General features: G+C 42.9%; 1 protein-coding gene and 1 long non-coding RNA gene across 3 annotated transcripts in view; one reads left to right on the top strand and one right to left on the bottom strand.

Annotated features, from left to right (window-relative positions):
- Positions 1-10328, bottom strand: part of LOC127006167 (zinc transporter 2-like) — a 35066-nt gene extending 24738 nt beyond the window's left edge. For both annotated transcript variants that reach the window (XM_050875711.1, XM_050875712.1), the window contains exons 1-2: positions 10192-10328; positions 3010-3301 (exon numbers count right to left, since the gene is read on the bottom strand). In XM_050875711.1, coding sequence (XP_050731668.1) covers positions 3010-3301; positions 10192-10311 — 412 coding nt within the window. In that variant the 5' untranslated portion in view covers positions 10312-10328. The remainder of the gene's footprint in view (positions 1-3009; positions 3302-10191) is intronic.
- LOC127006168 (uncharacterized) overlaps positions 1-10345 on the top strand; it is a 59669-nt gene extending 49324 nt beyond the window's left edge. The window contains exons 3-4 of the long non-coding RNA XR_007759136.1: positions 7600-7650; positions 10213-10345. This is a non-coding gene — a long non-coding RNA (uncharacterized LOC127006168). The remainder of the gene's footprint in view (positions 1-7599; positions 7651-10212) is intronic.
- Positions 10346-24849: the final 14504 nt, after the last annotated feature.

Raw genomic sequence — 24849 nt, 5'->3', positions numbered from 1 at the left:
AACTTTTCTACTCATATTGCTTTAAATAACTCAGTCTTGGCAATAATGATTTCTCCCTCCGTTTCCATCAATATGCGATACAGAGCGAGCGAACCAAGCGCTTAACTGAGCCCCAGACGCTCTTACGATCATCGGATAAAATTAAAAAACAATTCCGGCAACCATCGCCTCCAATTCTCTTATCTCTTAAAGGGCGGAGTTTGCGCTAATGGCCGCGAGGGACCGATGGGAGGTGAGGTGACGAGACGGGCCATAAAGTGGAGGCAAGGGAAGGGGGAGGCAAGGGGTAGAGTGGGTGAAAGTCAAGGGGAAGAGGGAGGCGAGGGGTAGAGGGGGTGAAAGGCAAGGGGAAGGAGGGGGGCAAGGGGGCCATGGGATAGAGCAAGGAAGAGATCAGGTGGGCAGAGTGGCGAGGGAGCAGGTAAAGGAGTCAATGGGTGGAGGAGGGAAGGGAAAGAAGGGCAAAGGGAAAAGGGGATTCGGGAGCCAAGGGAAAAGAGAAGTGCAAAGGGGAAGACATAGAAGGTTTAAGGGACTTGCTAGGCGTGAGGAGTAAAAGAACAACGAGAAAGGGTAAAACTACTGAGGTAAGCACAGGTAGGAAGAAGATATATACTAGGATAGATAAAGGGGAGGGAAGGGAAGGAAGAGCAGACAGGGAAAGAAGATATGAAGAGAAAGAAGACTGGAGGAGGCGGTTGTAACGGAAGCCAGAAGCCTACACGATACTGAAGGAGGTTAAGGCCAGGCCAGGCAGCATGGAGCCAGAAGGAACAAATGAGGAGAGGATGATGGAGGGGACGGAGGAGATAAGTAAAGAGAAAAGGCGGATAGAAAGGATGGAGAGGAGGTAAACAGGTAGGCGACGAGGCAGGCGACTAAGACATGATGAGAAAGGGGAAATGGAGAGGAAATGGGAAAAGTGAAATGGAGGGGAAAAAGATGAAAGTGAAATGGAGAGGAAAAGGGGATAGATGAAACAGAGGAGGAGGAAAGGCGAAATGAAGAGGAGAGATAAAAGGTGAAATCGAGAAAAAAAGAAAGATGAAATGTCGAAGAAAGAAAAAAAGGTAAAATGGAGAGAAATAAGAGTAGAGGTGAAATAGAGGGGAAAGAGGAAAGGTGAAATGAAGAGGAAAGAAGAAAGATGAAAAGAAGAGGAAAGAGGAACGGTGAAATGGAAAGTAAAGAAGAAAGCTGAAAGGAAGAGGAAAGAGGAAAGGGGGAATGGAGAGAAAAGAGGAAAAATGATATGAAAAGGAAAGAGAAAAGGTGTAATGAAAAAGAAAGATGAACAGGTGATAAAAATAAGAATAAGGTCATAATAACAAGATGACGAAGAGTGTACAAATTTACCAAGAGAAGACAAACGGAAGGAAGGGGAAAGAAAGAGGACATAGGGGGTAAGGAGGACTGGGTAGGCGAGATAGTGGAATGGATGAGACAAGAACAGTGTGATAAAGGAGGAACAGTGGGGATAGAGAAGACACAGGGATCCCCCAAAAGATAAGAGGTAGTCAGAGTGGTAAAGAAATTCGTGAGTGGCAAAGAGGACTGGATACGTAGAGGGAGGCAAAGGGATAGGAATACAGTGGATAAAAGAAGATAATGAGGAGTGAGGATAGGTGGTCATGAGGATAGAGAAGAGGGGAAGGAAAGACAGGCAGGGTAAAAGAGAGAAGGGGATAGGTATGAGGCTGTGGGTGAAAGATAAGAGGGAGGAAGGAAGGAAGGAAGGTAGGATGGACGGACGGACGGACGGACGGAAGGAAGGAAGGAAGAAAGGAAGGTAGGTAGGTAGAATGGACGGACGGAAGGAGGGAAGGAAGGAAAGAGAAGAAAGAAAGAAAAAAGAGAAGACAAAGAAGAGAAAGAGAAAAAGGAAGGAAGAAAGGAAGGAAAGAAGGAAGGATTGAAGGAAAGAAAGAGAAGAAAAAAAGAGAAAAAGCGAAGAGAAAGAAGAGAACGAGGAAAAGGAAGAAATGAATGAAGGAAGGAAGGAAGAAAAGAAGGAAAGAAGGAAGGATTTAAGGAAGGAAAAATGAGAAAAAAAAGAAGAGAAAAATAAGAAAACGGGAAAAAGGAAGGAAGGAAGGATGGAAGAATTGAAAGAAAAAATGAAAGAAAAGAAAGAAAGAAAGGAAGAAAGCTAAAAAAAACAAGACAGTAAAACAACCCAGATAGACAAAGAAAATAAAGACAAAGGATGATAAAGAGGATACAAGAATATAAAAAGAGGGCACAGAATTCGAAAGAAGAAGGAAAGAAAAATACAGGTAGGATGAACGAGAGACAAACAAAACAACAACAAAAAAAACATGGCAGGGAAAACTAGAACATCAAGAGGGTTAAAGAGAAAGCCAATAGGTGATAAAGAGGAGACAAGGCGTAAGAGAGGAGACTTAAGGGGGGAACAAGGCAGTGCAAGGAGGAGGGTAGGGAGAGTTTAGGGGTGCGAGGGCGTGCATTGAAGAGCAGGGGAATGCAATGCGACAAAAAGCCGTGTGAAATGACGCCTCTCCTGTGATGCCCCCGCGTGCCATTGCCCTGAAGGTGCCGAAGGAGGAGCGGGGCGAAGAGCGGATAATACGAGGGGGAGGGAGAGAGAGTGGGAGGGCGAGTGGGAGAGTGGGAGAGAAGAAAAAGAAAATATAAAGAAAAGGAAAAAGAAAACAAGGGGGAAGAAGGGGAAGTAAAATAAGGAGAGGAAGAAAAAGAAGAGGGCGAAGAGAGAAGAGAGAGAGAGAGAGAGAGAGAGAGAGAGAGAGAGAGAGAGAGAGAGAGAGAGAGAGAGAGAGAGAGAGAGAGAGAGAGAGAGAGAGAGAGAGAGAGAGAGCACTTAAGTTATCTCCTTGCTGGAAATATTATCCTTTTCTCGTCCACTCGGAGAACATTATGAACTCCCTTCAACAATATAAGGAGGTCCCCGGACACACACACACACACACACACACACACACACACACACACAGCCCCATCCCTAGCAGTCACGCTCACCCCACCACTCACCCTCCTTGGCGGTGATCTTGTAACTCGCAACGGAACTTCTTTTGCTGGCTGAGCGACTCGTGTACTGGGAGCTGGAACCCGAGCTCGAGTCCCGTCTGCCGCCGCTCTGATACGCGCCGCTCACATCCGCGTCCAGCACCCCGGCGCCCTCGGAGCTGCGTTTGTGGGCCGAGCGGCTGCCGAAGTGAGTGTTGGAGCTGTAGTAGTCCCGGGGGCCGCTGCCGCTGCCTTGGTAGCCAGCCCCCGCCTCTGCCTCCGCCGGGCCGGCCTCGATCAGTCCCAGGGTGTCATCCTGTTGGGGAGAGGTATTAGTTAACATGTAAGAACACAATAACATACGGAAGTTGCAAGAGGCCGGTAACCCTATGCAAAGCAGCTCCTGTAAACCGAACTCCACCTCACCTCACCTCACTATCAATGAATTTATGTAGTCTTTTTTTTAATGTATCTATGGTATTGGCAATTATACATAACATGACTGCCAAACCTGTTCCACTCATCCACCACTCTACTGGTAAACCAATAATTGCCTATGTCCTTGTTGAATCAAATATATCCAACTTAAAACCATTACTACGTGTCCTACCTAGCTCTCTCACCACCAAAACCTTATTAACATCACCCTAATTGAAGGCCTTCATCCATTCATAAACAACGATCAAATTGTGTGCGTTCGTATCTTCGCGGGTATGTGGAGTAGGCTCAGTTATTGGTTAAAAGCTTCACTGTCGAGTAACAGCCCAGTCAGGGTCTGTGCGTAAAGTGACAGCAAGATAAATAAAATCACGAGGGTACAACGAGTTTTGTGGACCAATGGAAATAAAAAGTTTAAAAAAAGCTATATGAGAAATGAGGAAAAGATGGAATTTTGTTGTAAAGATTAGAAGAAAAAGAAACGTTTCGCTTTTAGAAAATAAAATTAAGTAAATTAATAATAAAATTAGGGTGTGGAATGGAACATGTGATAAAGAATAGTATGCACAAGAAACACACACACACACACACACACACACACACACACACACACACACACACACACACACACACACACACACACACACACACACACACACACACACACACACACACACACACACACACACACACACACACACACACACACACACAAAACACTCTCCGGCCAAGTGAATAACGCACTGGAATGCCAATTTGCAGGCTGAGGTTCCCACGTGGCTCAGGCCGAAAAAGTATACGGTGAGAAAAACTGTCACGGTCCCCCCCCTCCCCCCCAACCCCCCAACCCCATCCATTGAGCAGTGAGGGCGGGGTGCCTTGCGTGTGCGGTCCCAGCAGCACCCAGAGATCGGTCCAGTGAGGTGAAGATGCCTTATGGACGGGTACTGGCTGGTGATCACGAGTCAAGTACGGTATCAGACAGGGAGGGTTCACACACACACACACACACACACACACACACAGACACACACTCACCATTTATATAAGAGAATTTCCCGCACTGAGGCTTTACTTCATTTCGCTTCATTTCGACGGAGAGCTTTTGAAGGTTCCCCGCGCCGCCGCCGAGCGATGCCGCGGTATTAGATCGAGGGAAAAATGGCCATTCGTCTAGATAAGCTTTTAATTGACCGCCCTTCCCTTTTACTCCGAAGTTGAACGCAGCGCAAACGAAAGTAAGAATTCCCACCTTTATTATTTTCTCCTCTTCCTTCTCTTCACACTTCTTGATGCGATTACGTACTGCTTCCTCTCTTCGTACGTGTCTTGAACAGGTGATAAACGTCGTGCCTCGAGTTCTGCCACCTGAGCTACTACTTGAAAATATATAAACATACGTAGACCCAGCGAACTGCATGGGAGAGGGGGGTAAGTAGAGAGAGAGAGAGAGTAGGAGAGAGAGTAAGAGAGGAGAGAGAGTAAGAGAGGAGAGAGAGTAAGAGAGGAGAGAGAGTAAGAGAGGAGAGAGAGTAAGAGAGGAGAGAGAGTAAGAGAGGAGAGAGAGTAAGAGAGGAGAGAGAGTAACAGAGGAGAGAGAGGAACAGAGGAGAGAGAGTAAGAGAGAAGAGAGTAAGAGAGAAGAGAGTAAGAGAGAAGAGAGAAGAGAGAGAGAGAGAGAGAGAGAGAGAGAGAGAGAGAGAGAGAGAGACTGGTATTTGGGTGTGGAAGGAAAATGCGTTTGAATCTTAAAAGTAAAGGTTTCTGCTTCTTTTCATGATTTCTTTCGCATATTTTACTTTCCACTTGACCTTCCCGCATTATTGTTTTTATTTGCATGTTCTTTTTTATTTATTTATTTTTTTTTGCTTTCCGCGTTGTTATTTCTTTCATTTAATTTTCCTTTTTATCTGTTTTTGTTTTCCTCGAGCGGTGGGTTCACGTTGAGGAGAAACACATCATCTGTTCTCCACTCAACCAGACACACACACACACACACACACACACACACACACACACACACACACACACACACACACAATAACACTAACACTACCACACTTTAGAAAATGAAGAGGAGGAGGAGGAGGAGGAGGTTGTGGAAGATGAAGAGGAAGAAGAAGAAGAAGATAAGGAGGAAGCGAGAAAAAGAGAACATGCACAATCGACATCGACATTGCTTGGAAGCGAACACACACACACACACACACACACACAAATAATAATAATAATAAATAAAAATAAACAAAAATATGATAGTGCTTTAGTAAAGGTGATATTGCGGGCCTACGTTATAGCTGCGCGTGGCCTTGGTGTTCATCTCCGTTGCATTGGCCTTTGAGTGTCAGGTGAACTCAACGCTGAACTCAGAAAAGAAAATGTCCAAATTTGTGAGAACGTTACGCAGCTTCACCCCGCCCCCCCATCCACCCTTCCGTCACCCAACTCACCCATCCGGTAACATCCTCCCCCCTCCACCCCCCTCCCCCACCATGAGACCTCCACAGTAAATCATGCCAGGCTTTCTAACAATGTATCGGGTCATGAACTTGCTGGTCCTTCAAGCAGCGATAGTGTCCACCTTTTTAAATGTGACTTTCTTTCCGAGCTGTTCCAATCCGCTTAGTATCTGTAGAAAACTTAGCTCGTGGGTTTAGTATTTTATTTTTTCATTGTTTTAGTGTTTTTTTATTTAGTATCTATAAAAGTATCTGTATAAAACTTGGCTTGTGGGTTTAGTATTTTATTTTTCATTGTTTTAGTGCTTTTTTATTTAGTATCTGTATAAAACTTAGCTTGTGGGTTTATTGTTTTATTTTTTCATTGTTTTAGTGTTTTTTTTATTTAGTATCTGTATAAAACTTAGCTTGTGGGTTTATTGTTTTATTTTTTCATTGTTTTAGTGTTTTTATTTTATTTAGTATCTGTATAAAACTTAGCTTGTGGGTTTAGTATTTTTTTAATTTTTATTTAGTATCTGTATAAAACTTGGCTTGTGGGTTTAGTATTTTATTTTTCATTGTTTTAGTGCTTTTTTATTTAGTATCTGTATAAAACTTAGCTTGTGGGTTTATAATTTTATTTTTAATTGTTTTAGTGTTTTTTTTTATTATGTTTTGTATTCTATGTTTGGAAAGGTTTTGTCAGTAAACTATAAAATAATGATAATAATGTGCTCTGTCATGCAACTGTTTCTCTCCTCTGTCGCCTCCTTCCCGGTCTCTTCTCTTCTTCCTTTCTCTCCAGCGGTGTGAGGCAAATTTGAAAGCGCATCATGACTCTCCTGCTCACCAAAGAGGAAGAATTTAGGTTGCCTGTTTCTCTTTCTGCTGCAGTGTCAGGGAAAATAATTGAAAGCTTATCATGTCCGTCGTGCTCACTGAAGAAGACTTAAAATTCCATGTCGCTTTTCTGCAGTGTAAGGTTGATTTGAAAGTTTATGTTTTTTTTTTTTTTTGTGCTTACTGAAGACGAGAAGTTAAGGTTGCATGTATGAAGGTGTCTCTTCTGTGTTTGTTTTGTGCTGAGGTGAAGATGGTGACGCCTTGGATGAGTGATTGATATGTTGTTGTTGTTGTTGTTGTTGTTTTTGTTGCTGTTGTTGTGGTGGTGGTGGTAGTAGTGGTGGTTGTTGTTGTTGATGATGATGATGGTGATGTGATTGTTGTTGTTGTTGTTGTTGTTGTTGTTGTTGTGGTGGTGGTGGTGGTGGTGGTGGTAGTGGTTGTTGTTGTTGTTGATGATGATGATGGTGATGTGATTGTTGTTGTTGTTGTTGTTGTTATTGTTGTTGTTGTTGCAAGAGATACAGTAAATGGGAGGGAGGGCATATACTTACCATTCCAACAGCCAATGCAACATGAAACGGCACAGTGGTGGTAGAAAGACATTGGAACCAGTGAAGAAAGTCCATGCTATATTTTTTTATATGTATATGTATATCGGATAGTTTTGTGGATCTTCTCCTTTGCTTTTGAATTATGTGAAGTCTTGCACAAATTTCTTTTTTTTTTGGAGTTAACATATTAATTTAAAGCAACAATAAACCGGTCAATTAAAACAAATCAAATAATAGAAACGAGGTAACCAATTTGTAAGGAAAGATTATTATTTGTTTGTAATGCTCTTGCAACTTACATTCATTACACTGACCTGACTTTTTTTTTCTATTTCCAGACCGTGGACTTGCTTCACTCACACCGCGCCGCATGTCTGGGTGGCCGCAAAGTAAGTGTTGATTTCTCGCTCTTTTTTATCATTATTTTTGCATTCCTTAGCTACAGCCTAATCGAACTCCCTCCCGCCGAATAGGTTTCAACACTTCACCCAAACGAATTGCCTTTATAAAGCTAAATTATACTCAAAACCACAAATATGTTCATAATAAGTTTTAACTCTACCATTTATACATACGCTGTTTTCACCATCGATAATACGCTGAAAAGAAATTAGAATCTCTTCGGAAAAGTTTGCATCAGGGTTCGAATATAATTTATCCTACTTCACTGTCTTTGTTGTCTCTATGGTTCTAATTGCTGGTAGAGTTAAAACTTTTTATGAAGATATTTGTGGTTATGAGTTAATTTAGCTTTAAAAAGTCGGAAATTCGTTTGGATGAAGTGTTGAAACCTACTCGACGGGAGGGAGTTCGAATAGGATGTAGCTAAGGAATGCAAAGAGTTAGAATGGCCTAAAGGGGTACAGACAGAGACAAAAGCTGATATGGGAGTGCGGATACCGTGTTAGTGAGCGTTTGCTGTTGTGGTGTTGCAGCTGAAGTATTGCAAAGAAACAACTGAGAAAAATATGTTTACCAATATTTATTTTAAGACAAGAAATATCTTTGTTGTACCTCACTTCAAATGTTCCATGGTAGCTTTTTCTTTCCCTCGTATGAGTACTAACTGGAAGGGTGCGAACGAACCCCAGAAAAGAAAAAAACGGAAAGAAAAGGGAAAAAGACGTAACAGAAAAATAAATATAAAGAAAACGACTGGAACAAACAGAAACTAACGTACGAGACTATCAAGAATTGCTGGAAAGAGAGAGAGAGAGAGAGAGAGAGAGAGAGAGAGAGAGAGAGAGAGAGAGAGAGAGAGAGAGAGAGAGAGAGAGAGAGAGAGAGAGAGAGAGAGAGAGAGAGAGAGAGAGAGAGAGAGAGAGAGAGAGAGAGAGAGAGAGAGAGAGAGAGAGAGAAAAGAAAAAAGAAAACGCTGTCATTAAAAAAGAATGAGGCGACGAGGAGGAACAGGAAACAAATATGAATTAAATAAAGAACGTTTAAATAAACTCAACGCATTAAAGGGTGATGATCTTCTCTGAGTCCTTGTACGTACACATGTGCACACACTATAATGTCTCTAACTCTCGTGTGTGTGTGTGTGTGTGTGTGTGTGTGTGTGTGTGTGTGTGTGTGTGTGTGTGTGTGTGTGTGTGTGTGTGTGTGTGTGTGTGGACCAAATTTTCTTTTTATATTGACCACAAAATTTACATACAAAAACTACCGCTCACTAAAATCGAAATTAATAACGTTCATGATATTAATACTAATACTATTTTATACTACTACAACTACTACTACTACTACTAATAATACTAATACTAATAATACTAATAATACTAATACTAATAATACTAATAATACTAATACTAATACTACTACTACTAATAATAATAATGATAACAACAGTGGTAAACAGATGAATAGGTAAAATCAATGTTATCAAAATATTAGTCAGCAGCATCTCTTCAGCCATGTTTATACGTATCGAGACATGAATTTATTATATGTTTTCATTTATGACAAACAAATGTCTTGTTTGTACTCGTGGATCGTGTCTGCAGTACAGGGGCTACTAATCAGTATTATCATAAGCAACAAGTAGACGTAGACAAAATTTTCATTAACTAATAAAATGCCAGCGTAGGTCACATCCCTCTCTAACTCATGCTTTATGTGATTGGTAAGGGCCAGGAATGGTTAAATATCATTGGTGGTTGCTCGTGCTGGGCTGGCGTAGATGAAGCTTATTTTCTATCGATGTAAATAGAGTATAATATAAAAAAATATAGTGAAGTTTGAAAGATGACCATGAAAGAGATTCGAACCCAACTCTGCAAATGTGTGTAAACTCTTGGTGAAATCATCGTTAAATTAAACTAAAAGGAGTGTAAATGTTGCTTTAATCTTGTTTGGTTAGTTGCTGGACCAGATTTAGAGCATTTTTTGGAATATATTACTCTTTGTTATTTGACTGGCCTCGTAGATAGCGCTTACCTCTAATCTGCGCGGGGGCGGGCGATCTACCTTACACAACAACGATGCAATGAAGCCGGTAATAAACCCATAACCGGCCCATTAACCTTAACATATATTTAGGTGAACAGGAAACCCTCATTAGTGGATACCAAGAAACGAAAATTGATAACCTCGTGAGTTGCTATACACACACACACACACACACACACACACACACACACACACACACACACACACACACACACACACACACACACACACACACACACACACACACACACACACACACACTACTCTCTCTCTCTCTCTCTCTCTCTCTCTCTCTCTCTCTCTCTCTCTCTCTCTCTCTCTCTCTCTCTCCTCTTTACCTTACTTATTTTTTTCTTGTTTTGCTCTTTTAGTCCTACGCTTTCTCCTTCCCTTCTCCTTTCCCCCTACCTCTTCAACCTCCTCCTTACAACCAGTCAAAATATATAACAAAAAACAAAAACCACAACACACACACTCACCACCACCACTCGGGTCGGCAGGCCAAGCACCGCCCCGTAGCCAGCGCCGCCGCCAGCACCCCCAGCACCGCCCCGCTTGCTGAGAATCCTCCCGCCCTTCAGTTTCTTGTTCTCCGCCATGTTCCCTTCGTGGCAGATCCGCACAATGGAGCGTCACCTTCCCCGTCTGGCAGCAGCTTCGAAGTGACAGACACGCCGATCGAAGTCTTCTGTATCAAAGGGAAAGGAAAGAGATGAGGCCGGCGAGATCTGTCCGTCATTTGTCTGAGTGTTAGTGTTGATTTGGGTGTTGGCGTGTGTGTGTGTGTGGGGGGGGGGGGAGGGGGAGTGGAGTACAGGAGGGGGCTTGTTTGTTAAGGGATGGGTGATAGGTGGGGAAGGTTTGGGAGGTGTGTGTTATGTGTATGTGTGTGTGTGTGTGTGTGTGTGTACGGTGGAAGTGAGGAATGGTAATGTATGGGTTTTGTGGGGGAAGGGGGAGTGTGTGTGTGTGTGTGTGTGTGTGTGTGTGTGTGTGTGTGTGTGTGTGTGTGTGTGTGTGTGTGTGTGTGTGTGTGTGTGTGTGTGTGAGGGAGGGAGTCAAAGATGGATACATATAAGCCGGCCAGGGCAGCGTGTTTGAGTACGACGTGAATTAAAAAAAAAAGCAAGTAGAAAAATAAATAAAAAACAGCGTTGGCTCAGAGGCAAAGTACCCGAGCCGCACTCGTACTTAAGTTCACGGTATTAATGAACTCGTATTCGTACATTTACCTGGGGTTCATAATTTACTTTGCACCTGTGTTTGGATTTGGAGTCCATGTACTTTAAAATTTAGTAAGTAGTTTGGAGTACCAGAGGGTGAAGGTGTGACAAGTAATGACCACGGGGGGGGGGGGAGAGGGTTAAGGGTGCAAGACAGGTGTGGCCTAATGCATCATGATTGTATTCTGGGCTCACCAGGTAGAATAAATCAAATGTACGGCGTCTGAATTTCAAATATACTTTATGTTGTTGGAAAACATTCTAATGCTTAAAATAAATAACAATGATTTCTAGTGGGATTCAGTACTTTGCAGATGTATTTGTATATCTACTCGAGTTCAACAAGAAAACTGCGTGCTTTTAGTTGGACTTGAATTTATGATATGGTAGTGAACTTGTACTAAAATGATATGGTAATGAACATGTACTAAAATGATATGGTAATGAACATGTACTAAAATGATATGGTAATGAACTTGTACTAAAATGATATGGTAATGAACATGTACTAAAATGATATGGTAATGAACATGTACTAAAATGATATGGTAATGAACTTGGACTAAAATGATATGGTAATGAACTTGTACTAAAATGATATGGTAATGAACTTGTACTAAAATGATATGGTAATGAACTTGTACTAAAATGATATGGTAATGAACTTGTACTAAAATGATATGGTAATGAACTTGTACTAAAATGATATGGTAATGAACATGTACTAAAATGATATGGTAATGAACATGTACTAAAATGATATGGTAATGGACTTGTACTAAAATGATATGGTAATGAACATGTACTAAAATGATATGGTAATGAACTTGTACTAAAATGACATGGTAATGAACATGTACTAAAATGATATGGTAATGAACATGTACTAAAATGATATGGTAATGAACTTGGACTAAAATGATATGGTAATGGACTTGGACTAAAATGATATGGTAATGAACTTGGACTAAAATGATATGGTAATGAACTTGGACTAAAATGATATGGTAATGGACTTGGACTAAAATGATATGGTAATGGACTTGGACTAAAATGATATGGTAATGAACTTGGACTAAAATGATATGGTAATGAACTTGTACTAAAATGCAAACTTTTGTTCTTAAATCGAAACCCTGACGACACATATTTTCTACATTTGATTACATGTGTGTGCAAACAAAAAGAATACCAATATGCAAAAGTAGGTCTCAGATGTTTAGCGGCTGAGCTGAGCGGCGGCCGTTATAGTGAAAACATCATCTTTGCACAAGTCTTGGTGATGGCCTACATATTATTGTTATGCTCCTGTGTGTGTGTGTGTGTGTGTGTGTGTGTGTGTGTGTGTGTGTGTTTATTTTTGTGTGTGTGTGTGTGTATGTTTATTTATTTATTTATTTATTTTATTTATTATTATTTTTTTGTGTGTATTTTTTTTGTGTGTGTGTGTGTATTTTTTTTTTGTGTGTGTGTGTCTGTGTGTGTGTGTGTGTGTGTGTGTGTGTGTGTGTGTGTGTGTGTGTGTGTGTGTGTGTGTGTGTGTGTGTGTGTGTGTGTGTGTGTGTGTGTGTGTGTGTGTGTGTGTGTGTGTGTGTGTGTGTGTGTGTGTGTGTGTGTGTGTGTATTTATTTATTTATTTATTTTGTTATTTTTTTATGTGTGTGTGTGATGGGGACATTCAGCTCTGTTATAATGACGTAATGTTTTAGCCACAGCCAAGGCCTGCCACGTCGGCATCGTCGCCGCATCATCCTGTCGTCCATCGTCGTGAGGGTGAGAGAGCACATCGCCAGGCAGCAACATTTATAAGCAGCCAAATCCGTCGTGCTGAAACGCGCGGTCACGTCCGTTTACGTCAGTCCGCAGTCCGTCTCTGCTGCTCTGCTCCACTTACTCAAATGAATGAATGGGCCTCCGGGCCGATGACTGGACTGTTCTCATTCATTATAAAGATGGGGTGTGGGGGTGAATGCGGCTCAGTTTCGTGGAGAGTAACTCTGGAAAGCCATAAATTTCCGGGGAAACGGCTGCGTTGAGTGCAGCAAAGCTTGAAGCAAAATGATAAACCGTTCTGGCCCGGTGAGTCAGCATTCAGCTCACCCACTGAGGGTTTTTCCGAGCATTTTGAGACAGGATAAGATGATGATCTGTAGTAATATAAATGTAACAATCAACCCTGCGTCATCTATTGAGGCATTGACCTCCGCAGACTCGAGACCAACAAGGTGATGATCGCTCTGACACACCAGTTTACTGCCAAGCCCGAACAAGGTTCACGGTAGCAACTTTTTCCCTCTGAAACAGACTTTGGGATGTTACTTTATTTTCGCCCCCCTGCCTGCTGTGCACAAGCCGCCTCCTCGTATGCTGTGCGCCTCGAATGGATGCAACACTTCGGAAATATGTTCTCGCCTCCCTCCTCGCCGCGCCAGCGGGATTGGGAATGCTCACCTCACGCTTTCATTGTTAAAACACGCTTCTGACATTTGTAATCCCATTGACGCTCGCTGCTATTCACCCATTGTCCCGCGGCAGCCACTTGCACTCAGCCTCCAGTGCAAGGCTGCGGCGCCCACGTGAAAGCCAAATGCACGCAGACTCATTCCAGCCGCAATAAAACATTAGTTCCATAAGTTTCAGGAAGGCACGCACTCATCAGACTCCGAATCGATATAACATAATACAAATCTGAGTGTACAGCACCCACCGGTAACCTCGGCAAGCTTCTTAAGGGTCGAGCAAGCAAGCTCCTTCCCCTCCAGCATGCGTCCAACATCAGACATGCACGGACTCTCTCCTCCACCTCACTCTCTTGAGTGGCCTCGTGAGCATGTTGAGCTTGTAAATGCCCTTGGGTTCTCCTGTATGGGTGAAATCCGTCCTTTTAGAGCAAATCCTCCTCACGATACAGCGCCACAGACTAGAGTTGTAGAGGAGAACGTTACCTCCCCAGAATGCAGGCCTAACAGCCCGACCTAGCCCCGGACACAACCTATCGGTATATGTTCCTCCCGGGTAGTATGGTCCAGGGGTCACGTGGACCGAGATTCCTTTTAACTCAGAGGGAGGGAAGGAATGCTTTGTTCCAGTGGGGACAGGTATGCGTTACCAGGCGACAGCAGAGCAACGCCTTGGCGATTAATGCCAGGCCGAGGAGCGCCACGAAGGCAGGTGTTTGTGTCCCGCAGAGTGGAGGCGGCGTGTTAACGGCCGCCGCCCCTGGTGTGGTGTGCGAGGCGGGAGTGTTGGGAGACTTCAGACGTTAGAGAATGCCACACTCTTAGCGCGCCTTCCTTCGTGCTGATGTTTACTGTAACATATAACTGCAACTGTTGTGGTGTTCTGTGGCAAACAAGCGTGGCGTACCTCACACACACACACACACACACACACACACACACACACACACACACACACACACACACACACACACACACACACACACACACACACACACACACACACACACACACACACACACACACACACACACACAAGGGTGCACCGTGCGTGAGTATGAATTCTAGCGGCGTCTCCCGAGTGTTTATGGACAATTTCTTCATGCTTGTGCCGGGAAGAAGCTTTCTCTTTCTCTCTCCATCTCGCACGCACGCACGCATACACGCACGCGCGGCGCGCGAGCACACACACACACACACACACACACACACACACATTGCTCTAAATACTCTATTGTACTGTGAATGAATGAATTAATCAATGGATGTGAATGCGTATGTTTATATACTTTTTGCGTACTTTTTGTGTTTGTTTCTTTATTTGTTTGTTTGTGTGTGTGTGTGTGTGTGTGTGTGTGTGTGTGTGTGTGTGTGTGTGTGTGTGTGTGTGTGTGTGTGTGTGTGTGTGTGTGTGTGTGTTTCAAAAGAGGATACCTTCTTTAACACAGAGGAAGTCTGTTCGCCTTCCTCCATCCATGATCTATCTTCGTCCATCTCTGCTCAGTCTTGTGCAGGAGGCAGGCGTGTTTTGTTCGTATTACAGGTAACATGCGGAAGGCGGCGTCGGCAGAGGCGGTATTGCATTCCAGCACGAGATAAGTTATACAATATGAGGTAAAAGATATTAAAGACAAGAATGTAGGTTTGCCGTGTAGGCTGTGGAACTTTCACCCTCTTCCATCATTCAAGTGGTCCCATTCTCACTCATATTTTCTTTCTGTACTTAATTCATATTCCCTTTACTTGAAGGATACATGTAACAGACGAATGAACGAAGATAAACAATAAAAAAACTCGCAAGATGCTCATGATAGAATAAATTTTGAAGGATATCTAAGACAATGTCAGTGCTATGATGCCCGTTTTTCTCGTGAAAGTGGTGACGGCTGGAGAGTAAGAACGAAAACCACAGGAAGGACTGTTTCAGAACTAGATATTTCACTTTGCAAGATTGTTGAAAGTTATTATTCTCTTTATGCAAACTAAAATATAATTCCTCACTGCTTAGTAATGATTCAGAATTGAGAAGCCTAAAGAGCTGCCTAAAAAAGAATGCCAAGATGGTGCGACGGATGAACGCAGACTCTCTCATAGTGAAGTCTGTGTTGTACGTAGACAGGACTTCCAGGCGGCCGGGACCCTGGACCACAAGAGGGTATAATAACTAAGTAACTAAAATGTTGGATAGAGTAGGGTGGGGGGGGTGAAGTAAGAGATATTAGAATAAGAGACAGTTTTAGAATATATTTCGTGAAGTAAAGTAAGAGATGAGAAAATGAGTAAGAGATAATGATAACTAACTAAAATGTTGGATAGAGTAGGGGGGGGGCGGGTGAAGTAAGAGATATTAGAATAAGAGACAGTTTTAGAAGATATTTCGTGAAGTAAAGTAAGAGATGTTATTGTAATCACCTATATTTAGTGCCATTTTCCATATTTTTGCGATGCTTCTTAGGAAAACTGTAGCTTTTCGATGCGTAGCGGTTAGGGGTCTGGGGTTCAAGTCTCCCCGTTGCCGACCGATAATTCTCAGCCATCGTCGAGTGGGTGAATGTTACTCATGTGCCGTTCACCATTCCATCGACCGAACTACCAGTGACTTGTGGGGGAGCACGGGCGAGCAGCAGGGCCAAGCAGTGAAGAGGAAAAAAACAGTGTCACAAAAAAAGAATGCTTGCGTGTCTGCGTCAACCACCAGCTTCCTTCTATCCAGATAAAAAAGATAGCATACCTGCGATTTAGACCGACGCATGAAGAAAAATACTTTGATGGATAAATGCAATAATAATCATGGACAGCCTTAGGTGACGCCCGGCCGAGGCTCAAGGACCGGCGGCTGCGTCACCATGCCGGGGGAGCGGCTGAGGCGCGTGGATGGCATGAAGGCACGATGTTCAGCGCAGTTATTACTGTTATATTTCCTCCCAAGGTGATTCTTTTTTTACTTTTATTGTTTTCATAATTATTAATCTACGTGACGTAATGCTACACGACGCTTTGCTCCTGCACAAATTGCAGGATACTGGCCACGATTAAACAAGAAAATTGGTTTTGCAATTAGGTGAACAACTTGAAAACCAAGGTAGACCGACTTCAGCTCCACAATTTACCCCTCGTCAACAAGCGTGTCAGGAAGCCTTTAACAACAACACACGGCGAGTCACGGATTTGGAAGATATTAGCGGCTCGGTTTTATGGTTTGTGTTAGTTCATGAGCAGAGTGGTCAGTGGGCGGGTCAGTCGTAGGGAACCGAATGCCAGATAGCGCCAACATTTTTTTTTCAATTCAGTTTAAAATAAGCCTTTACGCAATATACAGTGAGCCTTGAGGCTATTTTGGTGTATTTCAGGGATTCATTTTTTCCTTTTTTTTTTATCAATCTTTTTTACAGTGCAGGCAACTGATGGATGTGTAAGAAGCTTCATCTCCCTTCAGCCCCTCTGCTTCATACTTGTCGTTTTTCCTCTCTTTTTCTAACACATCTTTTTTTCCATGTTTTTGCTCTTCTCTTTCTTTTACTTTCCCAGTCTTTGTTCTTTTACTCTTCATTTTCTTGTTTCCTGTTCTCTTCTATTATAGTAATCACCTATATCCAGTGCCCTTTTCTTTTCTCTATTTCTTTTTCTCGTTCTACTTGCCCTCTTTGTTCCTTTTTTCCATGTTTTTGCTCTTGTCTTTCTTTCCTTCCAGTCTTTGTTCTTTTGCTCTTCATTTTCTTGTTTCCTGTTCTCTTCTGTTATTGTAATCACCTATATTCAGTGCCATTTTCTTTTCTCTATTTCTTTTTCTCGTTCTACTTGCCCTCTTTGTTCCTTTTTTCCATGTTTTTGCTCTTCTCTTTCTTTTACTTTCCGTCTTTCTTCATTTACTCTTCATTTTCTTGTTTCCTGCTCTCTTTTGTTATTGTAATCACCTATATTTAGTGCCCTATTATTTTCTCTATTTCTTTTTCTCGTTCTACTTGCCCTCTTTGTTACTTTTTTCCATATTTTTGCTCTTCTCTTTCTTTTATTTTCCGTCTTTCTTCATTTACTCTTCATTTTCTTCTTTCCTGCTCTCTTTTGTTATTGTAATCACCTATATTTAGTGCCCTATTATTTTCTCTATTTCTTTTTCTCGTTCATATTTTGCTCTTCTCTTTCTTTCATTTTCTTCTTTCCTATATTCAGTGCCCTTTTCTTTTCTCTATTATTTTCTCTCGTTCTTCTTTATGGGTAATCTTCCCGTTCAAGATGCAGAAGTTGTGTAAAACTATCACTGGCATCACGAGACAGTCCATGAAAATCCCAGGAACTTCTACGAGAGGCTTTTCAACAGGGCGAACTGAAGCGCCGAGACGTTCAAGAATACAGGCTTAGAAACTCTTGTCATAAACTTTGCATATCTTCTTGGCAACTCCAGTTCTCCAGCGTCATAGTGTGAACATGTTTTTTTTCTCTGTTTGCTTATTTTTTGGTCTGCCGATTCTTTACCATAATAAAGTAAGATTAATAGAGCTTCAGACCACTCCAACCACTCTTCTGGCCTTTCATTCTGTTTACATTTATAGGAACAGTGCGTAGCGGACTTTATTTCTATATTTTCTTTGTTTTTACGCTTGAGTCGCTTCCTTTGCTGTAAAAAAACAAAACTGCCCGCTACAATTTACTCAAACTAAGGCTGGTTTGTAGCGTCATATAGAACACACACAGTAGCTGATCCGCCTGTCCTTCCAAATCAGTCTGGTGGTCGTGCAAGTTGATGTTTTAGAATCCAGACGTTTATAAGGGCCGAGTCTCGTTCCCTTGATCTCCCTGCCCTCCGCCGCGTCACGCCCCACCGACCGACCGCCCTTCCGTGAGCCGGCCAACTCCTCTGCCGGGTCAAGAGGGTGAACATACCATTCCTTCTCTCTCTCTCTCTCTCTCTCTCTCTCTCTCTCTCTCTCTCTCTCTCTCTCTCTCTCTCTCTCTCTCTCTCTCTCTCTCTCTCTCTCTCTCTCTCTCTCTCTCTCTCTCTCTCTCTCTCTCTCTCTCTCTCTCACACACACACACACACACACACACACACACACACACACACACACACACACACACTTCCTCTTCCTCACACAGTTGTTTCATTGCCTCACCTGGAATTTAATTATCTCCCAAACACCGTAGGGGAGGTAAGGCCAAGATCACCTGAGTTAAGTGTATTACCTGCGCCTTGTGGTTCAGCGGCAGCCAATAGCAATTACAGGTATAAGGTCAGCACGTGGGTTACTTGGAAAGATGAGAATACGCGTGCAGGAGGGGACGAGAAGGAGGGGGAAGGAGGGAAAGGTGGATAAGGGTTAGGAAGGGAAAGTTGGAGTATAGTTGGGGAGAAAAGAACTGGAGGGGGATAGAGAAAAGGAGAGAAGGGAAAAGGTGGGGTCTAGTATGGAAGGGGACGAGAGGGAAAGGGAAGGAGGGATTGGTGGAAAAGGGTGGAACGGAAAAGGTGGACTCTGGTATGGAAGAATACAGATGGAAGGGGATAGAGGGAAGAAATGGATGGGTACGAGAGAGATTGGAAAGAGGGACAAAAAGTGGAAAGGGGTTAGGAAGGGGAAAGATGGAGTCTGGATGTGAAGGAAAGAGATGGAAAAGAATAGGAGCGATGGAAGAATGAAAGGGAGGGAAAAATGTGAGCTCTGGTATGACAGATAGGAGATGCATGATGATAGAGGGAAGCAGCGATGGCAGAATGAAATGAGTAATGAAAAAACTGAGAAATATAAAAGTAAAATGAGAAATGTAAAAAAAAAAAAGAATGCATGCTAAAGAATACGTATTGTCCGGTCAACAATTTATTCAACAATCTTTTATCGGAATTGTTGGAAGGGAAAGTGAAAGAGGGAGACGGAGGAGAAAACTAAAAAAAAAAATGAGGAAAAAGGGTGTGTACGAGAGAGAGAGAGAGAGAGAGAGAGAGAGAGAGAGAGAGAGAGAGAGAGAGAGAGAGAGAGAGAGAGAGAGAGAGAGAGAGAGAGAGAGAGAGAGAGAGAGAGAGAGAAGAAAGAATGAATACTATGCTGAGTAATGGAGGGAAGAGAAGAGAGGCTTAGTGGATGGGGAGGGAGGGAGGGAGGGAGTATAGATTTAAGAATGTGGAGGCAAGGAGGAGAGGGGGCGTGGTGGAGGGGGGGGAAGTAAGCCGCGGGAGGGAAGACGGAGAGGTAGGAAAAGTGATTAAGTAAAGAATGAAGGAATGCATGATTGTGGGGATTAGTAGAGAACTTGGAAAACTTAGAAAACGTGTTCCTGCGTACGTATTATAAGGAAAACGTGTGTAATAATAGACACTGAGTGCTCTTTTTTATTTTACAGCAGAGGAGACAGTGCAAGGGCGTAAAAAAACAAGTATACCGTATTTTTCCTCCCATACAGCATTTGAGTTTAATCACTGGTTAGGTGTATTCCGTGTTACCTTCGCTGCGAGGGTCAGACTTCTGCATCAGTCAAAATGTATGTCCCCTTCACCTCAGTTAGTCATGATTGCTTAGTGATAATTCAATGGACGCACTTTGTAGTTTATGCCTGTATTTATTTATTTGGTTACGTTAAGATCACACACCAATGACAACTTATTCACCTACTTGTAATTTATGCCTGTATTTATTATTTGGTTACGTTAAGATCACACACCAATGGCAACTTATTCACCTACTTGTAATTCATGCCTGTATTTATTATTTGGTTACGTTAAGATCACACACCAATGGCAACTTATTCACCTACTGCTTCTCCTTCTCCTACTGCAAGCTAATGTGTTATTTTTCTTCTACTGCTGCTAATGTTACTGCTACTTCTTCCACTACTCGTTCTGCTACTGCTTCTGCCACCACTCATCCTTCCATTACTGCTACTGCTACTTTTTCCTTTACTGCAGCGATTGCCCTTCCTACTTCTGCTGCTCATGTTATAGACTTCTTCCTCTACTCCTGGTACTGGTTATGTTACTACTGCTACTGCTACTGCTACTGCCACTTCTTCCTCTACTGCTGGTGCTGGTTATGTTACTACTGCTGCTACTGTACTTTTTTTCTCTTCTGCTGTTAATGTTCGTGCTGCTCCTGGTCCTGCTGTCACGTGTTTCTCCTCGTGATTCTGTTACTGCTGCTACTGTTACGAATACGTTTGCCTCTACTGCTGCTAATATTCATGCTACCTGCTTCTGCTATACACTGCCTGGTGCTTACTGCTGCTCCTGCTCGTGGTACTTCTCCTGCTCCTCGTGGTTCTCCCGCCGGCTGAGTCACCGTTTCCGTGGCATCAGTGCGGGCTGTTCATGGTGGTTTATTTTCCCCGCTAGCAAGGATCAGGCCTCGCGCCGCTGATCCCGTGATGATGCAGGCAGAGGTATATGTTTATTGCTAAGCCTCCCGCGGTAGCATCCTCGTCGAAAAAGAAACTGCCGTGCAAGGAGGCTTTTCCTTGGCATGTCTGTTTATCTATCTATGTGTCTGTCTTTTATCCATATCTATCAAGTCATCAGTGCATTTATTATATATTCAATTACCTTATTTAGAATCGGAAAGGGTGCAATTTAGTGCAAAAAGCCTGCCTATCGCGTCTTTTGTCATGCCTCACTCACTGTGTTCGATGGTAACTAACGGGAAGCATACGGCAGGAGGCGTGTCGCTTCACTCACCCGCCGCACTCATCATTATTTATATTTTGAGTTTTTAACTCAATATGTGTCATCAATTCAGATGCAGCGGAAGCACGTATTTTCATATGCTGATATGTCTTCGAGGCGCCTTACTGCTCGCTGCGGGGCGGCGGTGCAGCAGGCGACACGTAATCACAACACACAAGTTTACCCTCCCCTACAAAGTTTATCGGCAGCACCGACCAACAACTACTGGACCCACCGTGAGTAACCCTGTATGTTTCATCCTTGACTGCATTAGTACATCGTTCGGTACAATGATCACCATGCATATTGATCGTTCATGAAAAAATATAATGAAACTACAGCCAATCATTCATAACTGTGGTTTCCCAGAGGCAGAGAAACACCAGCGCACCAGAAGCTGCACCCTCGTATCGTTAAACCATTTTTTTTTCCTATTCCATATTACCACGTGAGTATCTTGCACATTGTTTACATTATCTATTCACTTCATTTGCTCTATATCGTGAGCTCCACCTCAAAGTGATGTTTTGAACTAAGCAAAAGTCACTGCGTAAACAAGTGAAGATCGTCAGAGTCGTGGATGTACTGTGTGGAGGTGGAATTAAGTTGTTATCTAATCCCTTGAACGCTTCGCCTCATCCTCAGTATGCACTCCGTATAGTAGTCACACCCGGAGCCGCACCCAGGCCAGGCTTGTGAGCACTCCGGCAGTAGCGCTCACGAGTCATGAATACACAAACACAACCCAACATGAAGGCTTGCCGGCCTTTGTCAGAAACACTCACCCGTCCCTGGATTGTAGCGGCCCAGAGATATTAGACAACCACGGAACGAACACTGTCACTCCATCATGTTACGCGGGAGAAGCGGGCAGTGGCGGTGTAGGGTTGAGGTATGGTGACTGGGGCGAGGCAGCAGCGACTCCTTAGACGAGAGGCGTGCCTGCTGGCGAGGAACAGCTGCCTCCACCGACCGACGCCCGACGTGACAGGGCAGCAAGAACACAGTCCTCGTGACTAGCTAAAGCGACGCCTTGTTCTCCTGGTCACGTAGCCTCGAGGGAGCAGCCCCACTAAACCTTAGGTCGCCTCTGCACTTATTATTACCTAAGAAAAATTGGCTAGCTGTACTACCTTTGTATGTACAGTGCGTAGGTGGGAAGTAGGTGTGGGGAATTAAGAGTGTCTCCTATGCGTGTGTGCTTGAAGTGGTTTTGTGTTTGTGTGTGTGTGTGTGTGTGTGTGTGTAATTCACTACGGCCTGATCACGTATAGGACTCGTAATCGCCAGCAGATACCCTCCCGATATGAGCAGGTGCTCTCTATCGTCGATCTCTGGGTACTGCCAGGACCTCACACACCACACACCCCATCCCCCTTGCTTAAGGAGGGACATTAACCACTCCTAGTCAACGGAAAGAATCCGGCCTGAGCGGGCTCGAACCGCCGCCTTGTCAGACCGTGAAGCATGCCAGCGCAGCGCTCTACTAGTTGCGCCACGGAGTGATGTGTGTGTGTGTGTGTGTGTGTGTGTGTGTGTAGTGCTCTTTATTTTTTGTGTACAATATTTATTCTCAAGTATGTATGTATGTGTGTATGTATATATGTGTAAATGCATGTATGTATGTATGTATATATGTGTGTATGCATGTATGTATGTATGTATGTGTGTATGTATGTATGCATGTTTGTTTATAGGTAGGTAGGTAGGTAGGTTGGTTGGTCGGTAGGTATGCCTGTGTTAAAAGAAAAAACAAAATCCCAGAAACACTGCTGTCCTTAGGAGCTATAGTGTTTTGAGACTATTGCTGAGAAAGTATGAATCCTTTTAACCAAAGCAAAGGAGGCAGACTGTGTGTGCCTTATTAAACTTTTGCAGTATTACGACGTCTCGAGGTGATCAAGGATTATAATGCCACGCCCATATACCAGAGAATAGAATGTCAAAGTCTTCCTTTATAAAGCCACACCCTCGGGAAGCCTTTGGGACAGAGGATTCAAGAAGTGTCATCATTAGAGCGAAAGACTTACCTTTTTGTGTTGACTCTTCGCCTTGCGCCGCCGGGGGCAAAAAAAAAGAAAAAATCAATTATGGACATTCCTTCCTGCATGTTTTCAGGTAAGTAATGCGCGTAATGGATGGATCTGTGAAGCTTAATCTGTTTACATATTGGGTAGATCCTTGCTTTCAGTTTGAGCAGAGAGCACGGGGAAAGCGGTGGGCGTATGTTCATGTTCTTTGGCTCAGTCCCTCCTTGTGATCTTCCTAAGCCGTGGGTAGGCGGGGGACAACTTGGCAAGCCGTGCGTGGGGGCAGCAAGTACCAGTCCTCAGCGTGACGGTCTGATTTGTTTTCATAGCCAATGCTTTACCCTTTGACGGCACGGGTATTATTTTGACATACTGTATTCCGTATAATCACCTGAAAGTATTAATGTTGTTATTCCTTTTACTCATATTATTATTATTATTATTATTATTATTATTATTATTATTATTATTATTATTATTATTATTATTATTATTATTATTATTATTATTATTATTCACTGATTGCATCCAGTTTAGATTACTTCAATTCCATGTATAAAATCTAGAATATTTTTAGCAGATATTGTTCCTTCTTGTGTAAGCGTCGCCCGTGACTCCTCCTTCCATGACGAACCGTGGATACCGTGGATAAAAGTGCGGTATTTATTGATATTGTGATCTGGCATAATTACCCTCATCTAATAGCACAATTTACATCCTCTTACATTCACGAAAGAACAAAGAACTTTCTTGTACAGCGTCGTGTGTGGAGCGAAGTGTTGCGTTGCTGTGTGACTGTATGCTTTAGGGGTTCCCGGAGTGGGATCAATCAGCATCCAGTGTTCAGTTTAGAGGTTCGATCACTTTGATGTTACTTCTCTCGTTGCAAAAATAAGCTCATTGTGGTCATTAGTTGTATGTGTCATATTTATCAACTTATTTATCAATTTATTTCATGCAATAGGAAAACGAACACAAAACCTCATTAGTTAACTGGTGATGTACAGGTTATGGTTGAATGAGCCATAATAAGGAGGAAAAGTACGTGATTGATTTTTTTGTTGCTCAGATCGGGTAATCTACCTGTTTTACGCCCTGAACAAGCACGTGATGAGGAGTTTAGACTGTCAATAAAAAAAACTATGAAATCGTCTTGCCTATGAGGTGAACAATGCATCCCTTTGCTTGGTGGCCATATCTCTCCCTATACAGTCGTCCTTCTCGTGTCATTGCTAAGTCCTATGTTTAGTGACAGTCCTGAAGGTATTGTTTGTTAATGGAACTCACAGAATTCAAGGCCCCGGGAAGCCTTGAGATAGAGAATTCAAGAGTAAATTTCCCCGGTATAGACAATGACTGACCTTTTTCTGTTGACTCTTGAGCTTCGCCGCCGGGGAAGGGAAAAAACAATTATGTACATTTCCTCCTTCCTACGACTTAAACATATTCAAAAGGGGAGCATCAGTGCACCTCCGGAACAAAAGTTGATAATGTCTTTCGGCCTCGTCTGTTCTGTCTTTACTTTGTTCTTTATTAAGATTTCGATCTGAAGTCTACCGAAGAGGAAAATGTTTAAAAGTTCAAACCTCGGACACCGTTGGAACGAGATAAGGGAATCTTGAAGTTCATTATAACAACGCCTTTCAAACAAACAAACGCACACACACACACACACACACACACACACATAAACAAACAAATAAACAAACAAACAAGCAGGACAAAACAAAATATACTGTAAAACTCTTCCAGGAAACATCGGCTTCTCTTAAGCATCTGG

The sequence above is a fragment of the Eriocheir sinensis genome, chromosome 32 (genome assembly GCF_024679095.1).
Source record: "Eriocheir sinensis breed Jianghai 21 chromosome 32, ASM2467909v1, whole genome shotgun sequence".
NCBI classification, from domain to species: Eukaryota; Metazoa; Arthropoda; class Malacostraca; order Decapoda; family Varunidae; genus Eriocheir; species Eriocheir sinensis.
Note: the sequence above shows the minus strand (reverse complement) of the source record. Positions and strands in the feature narration are given on the sequence as shown.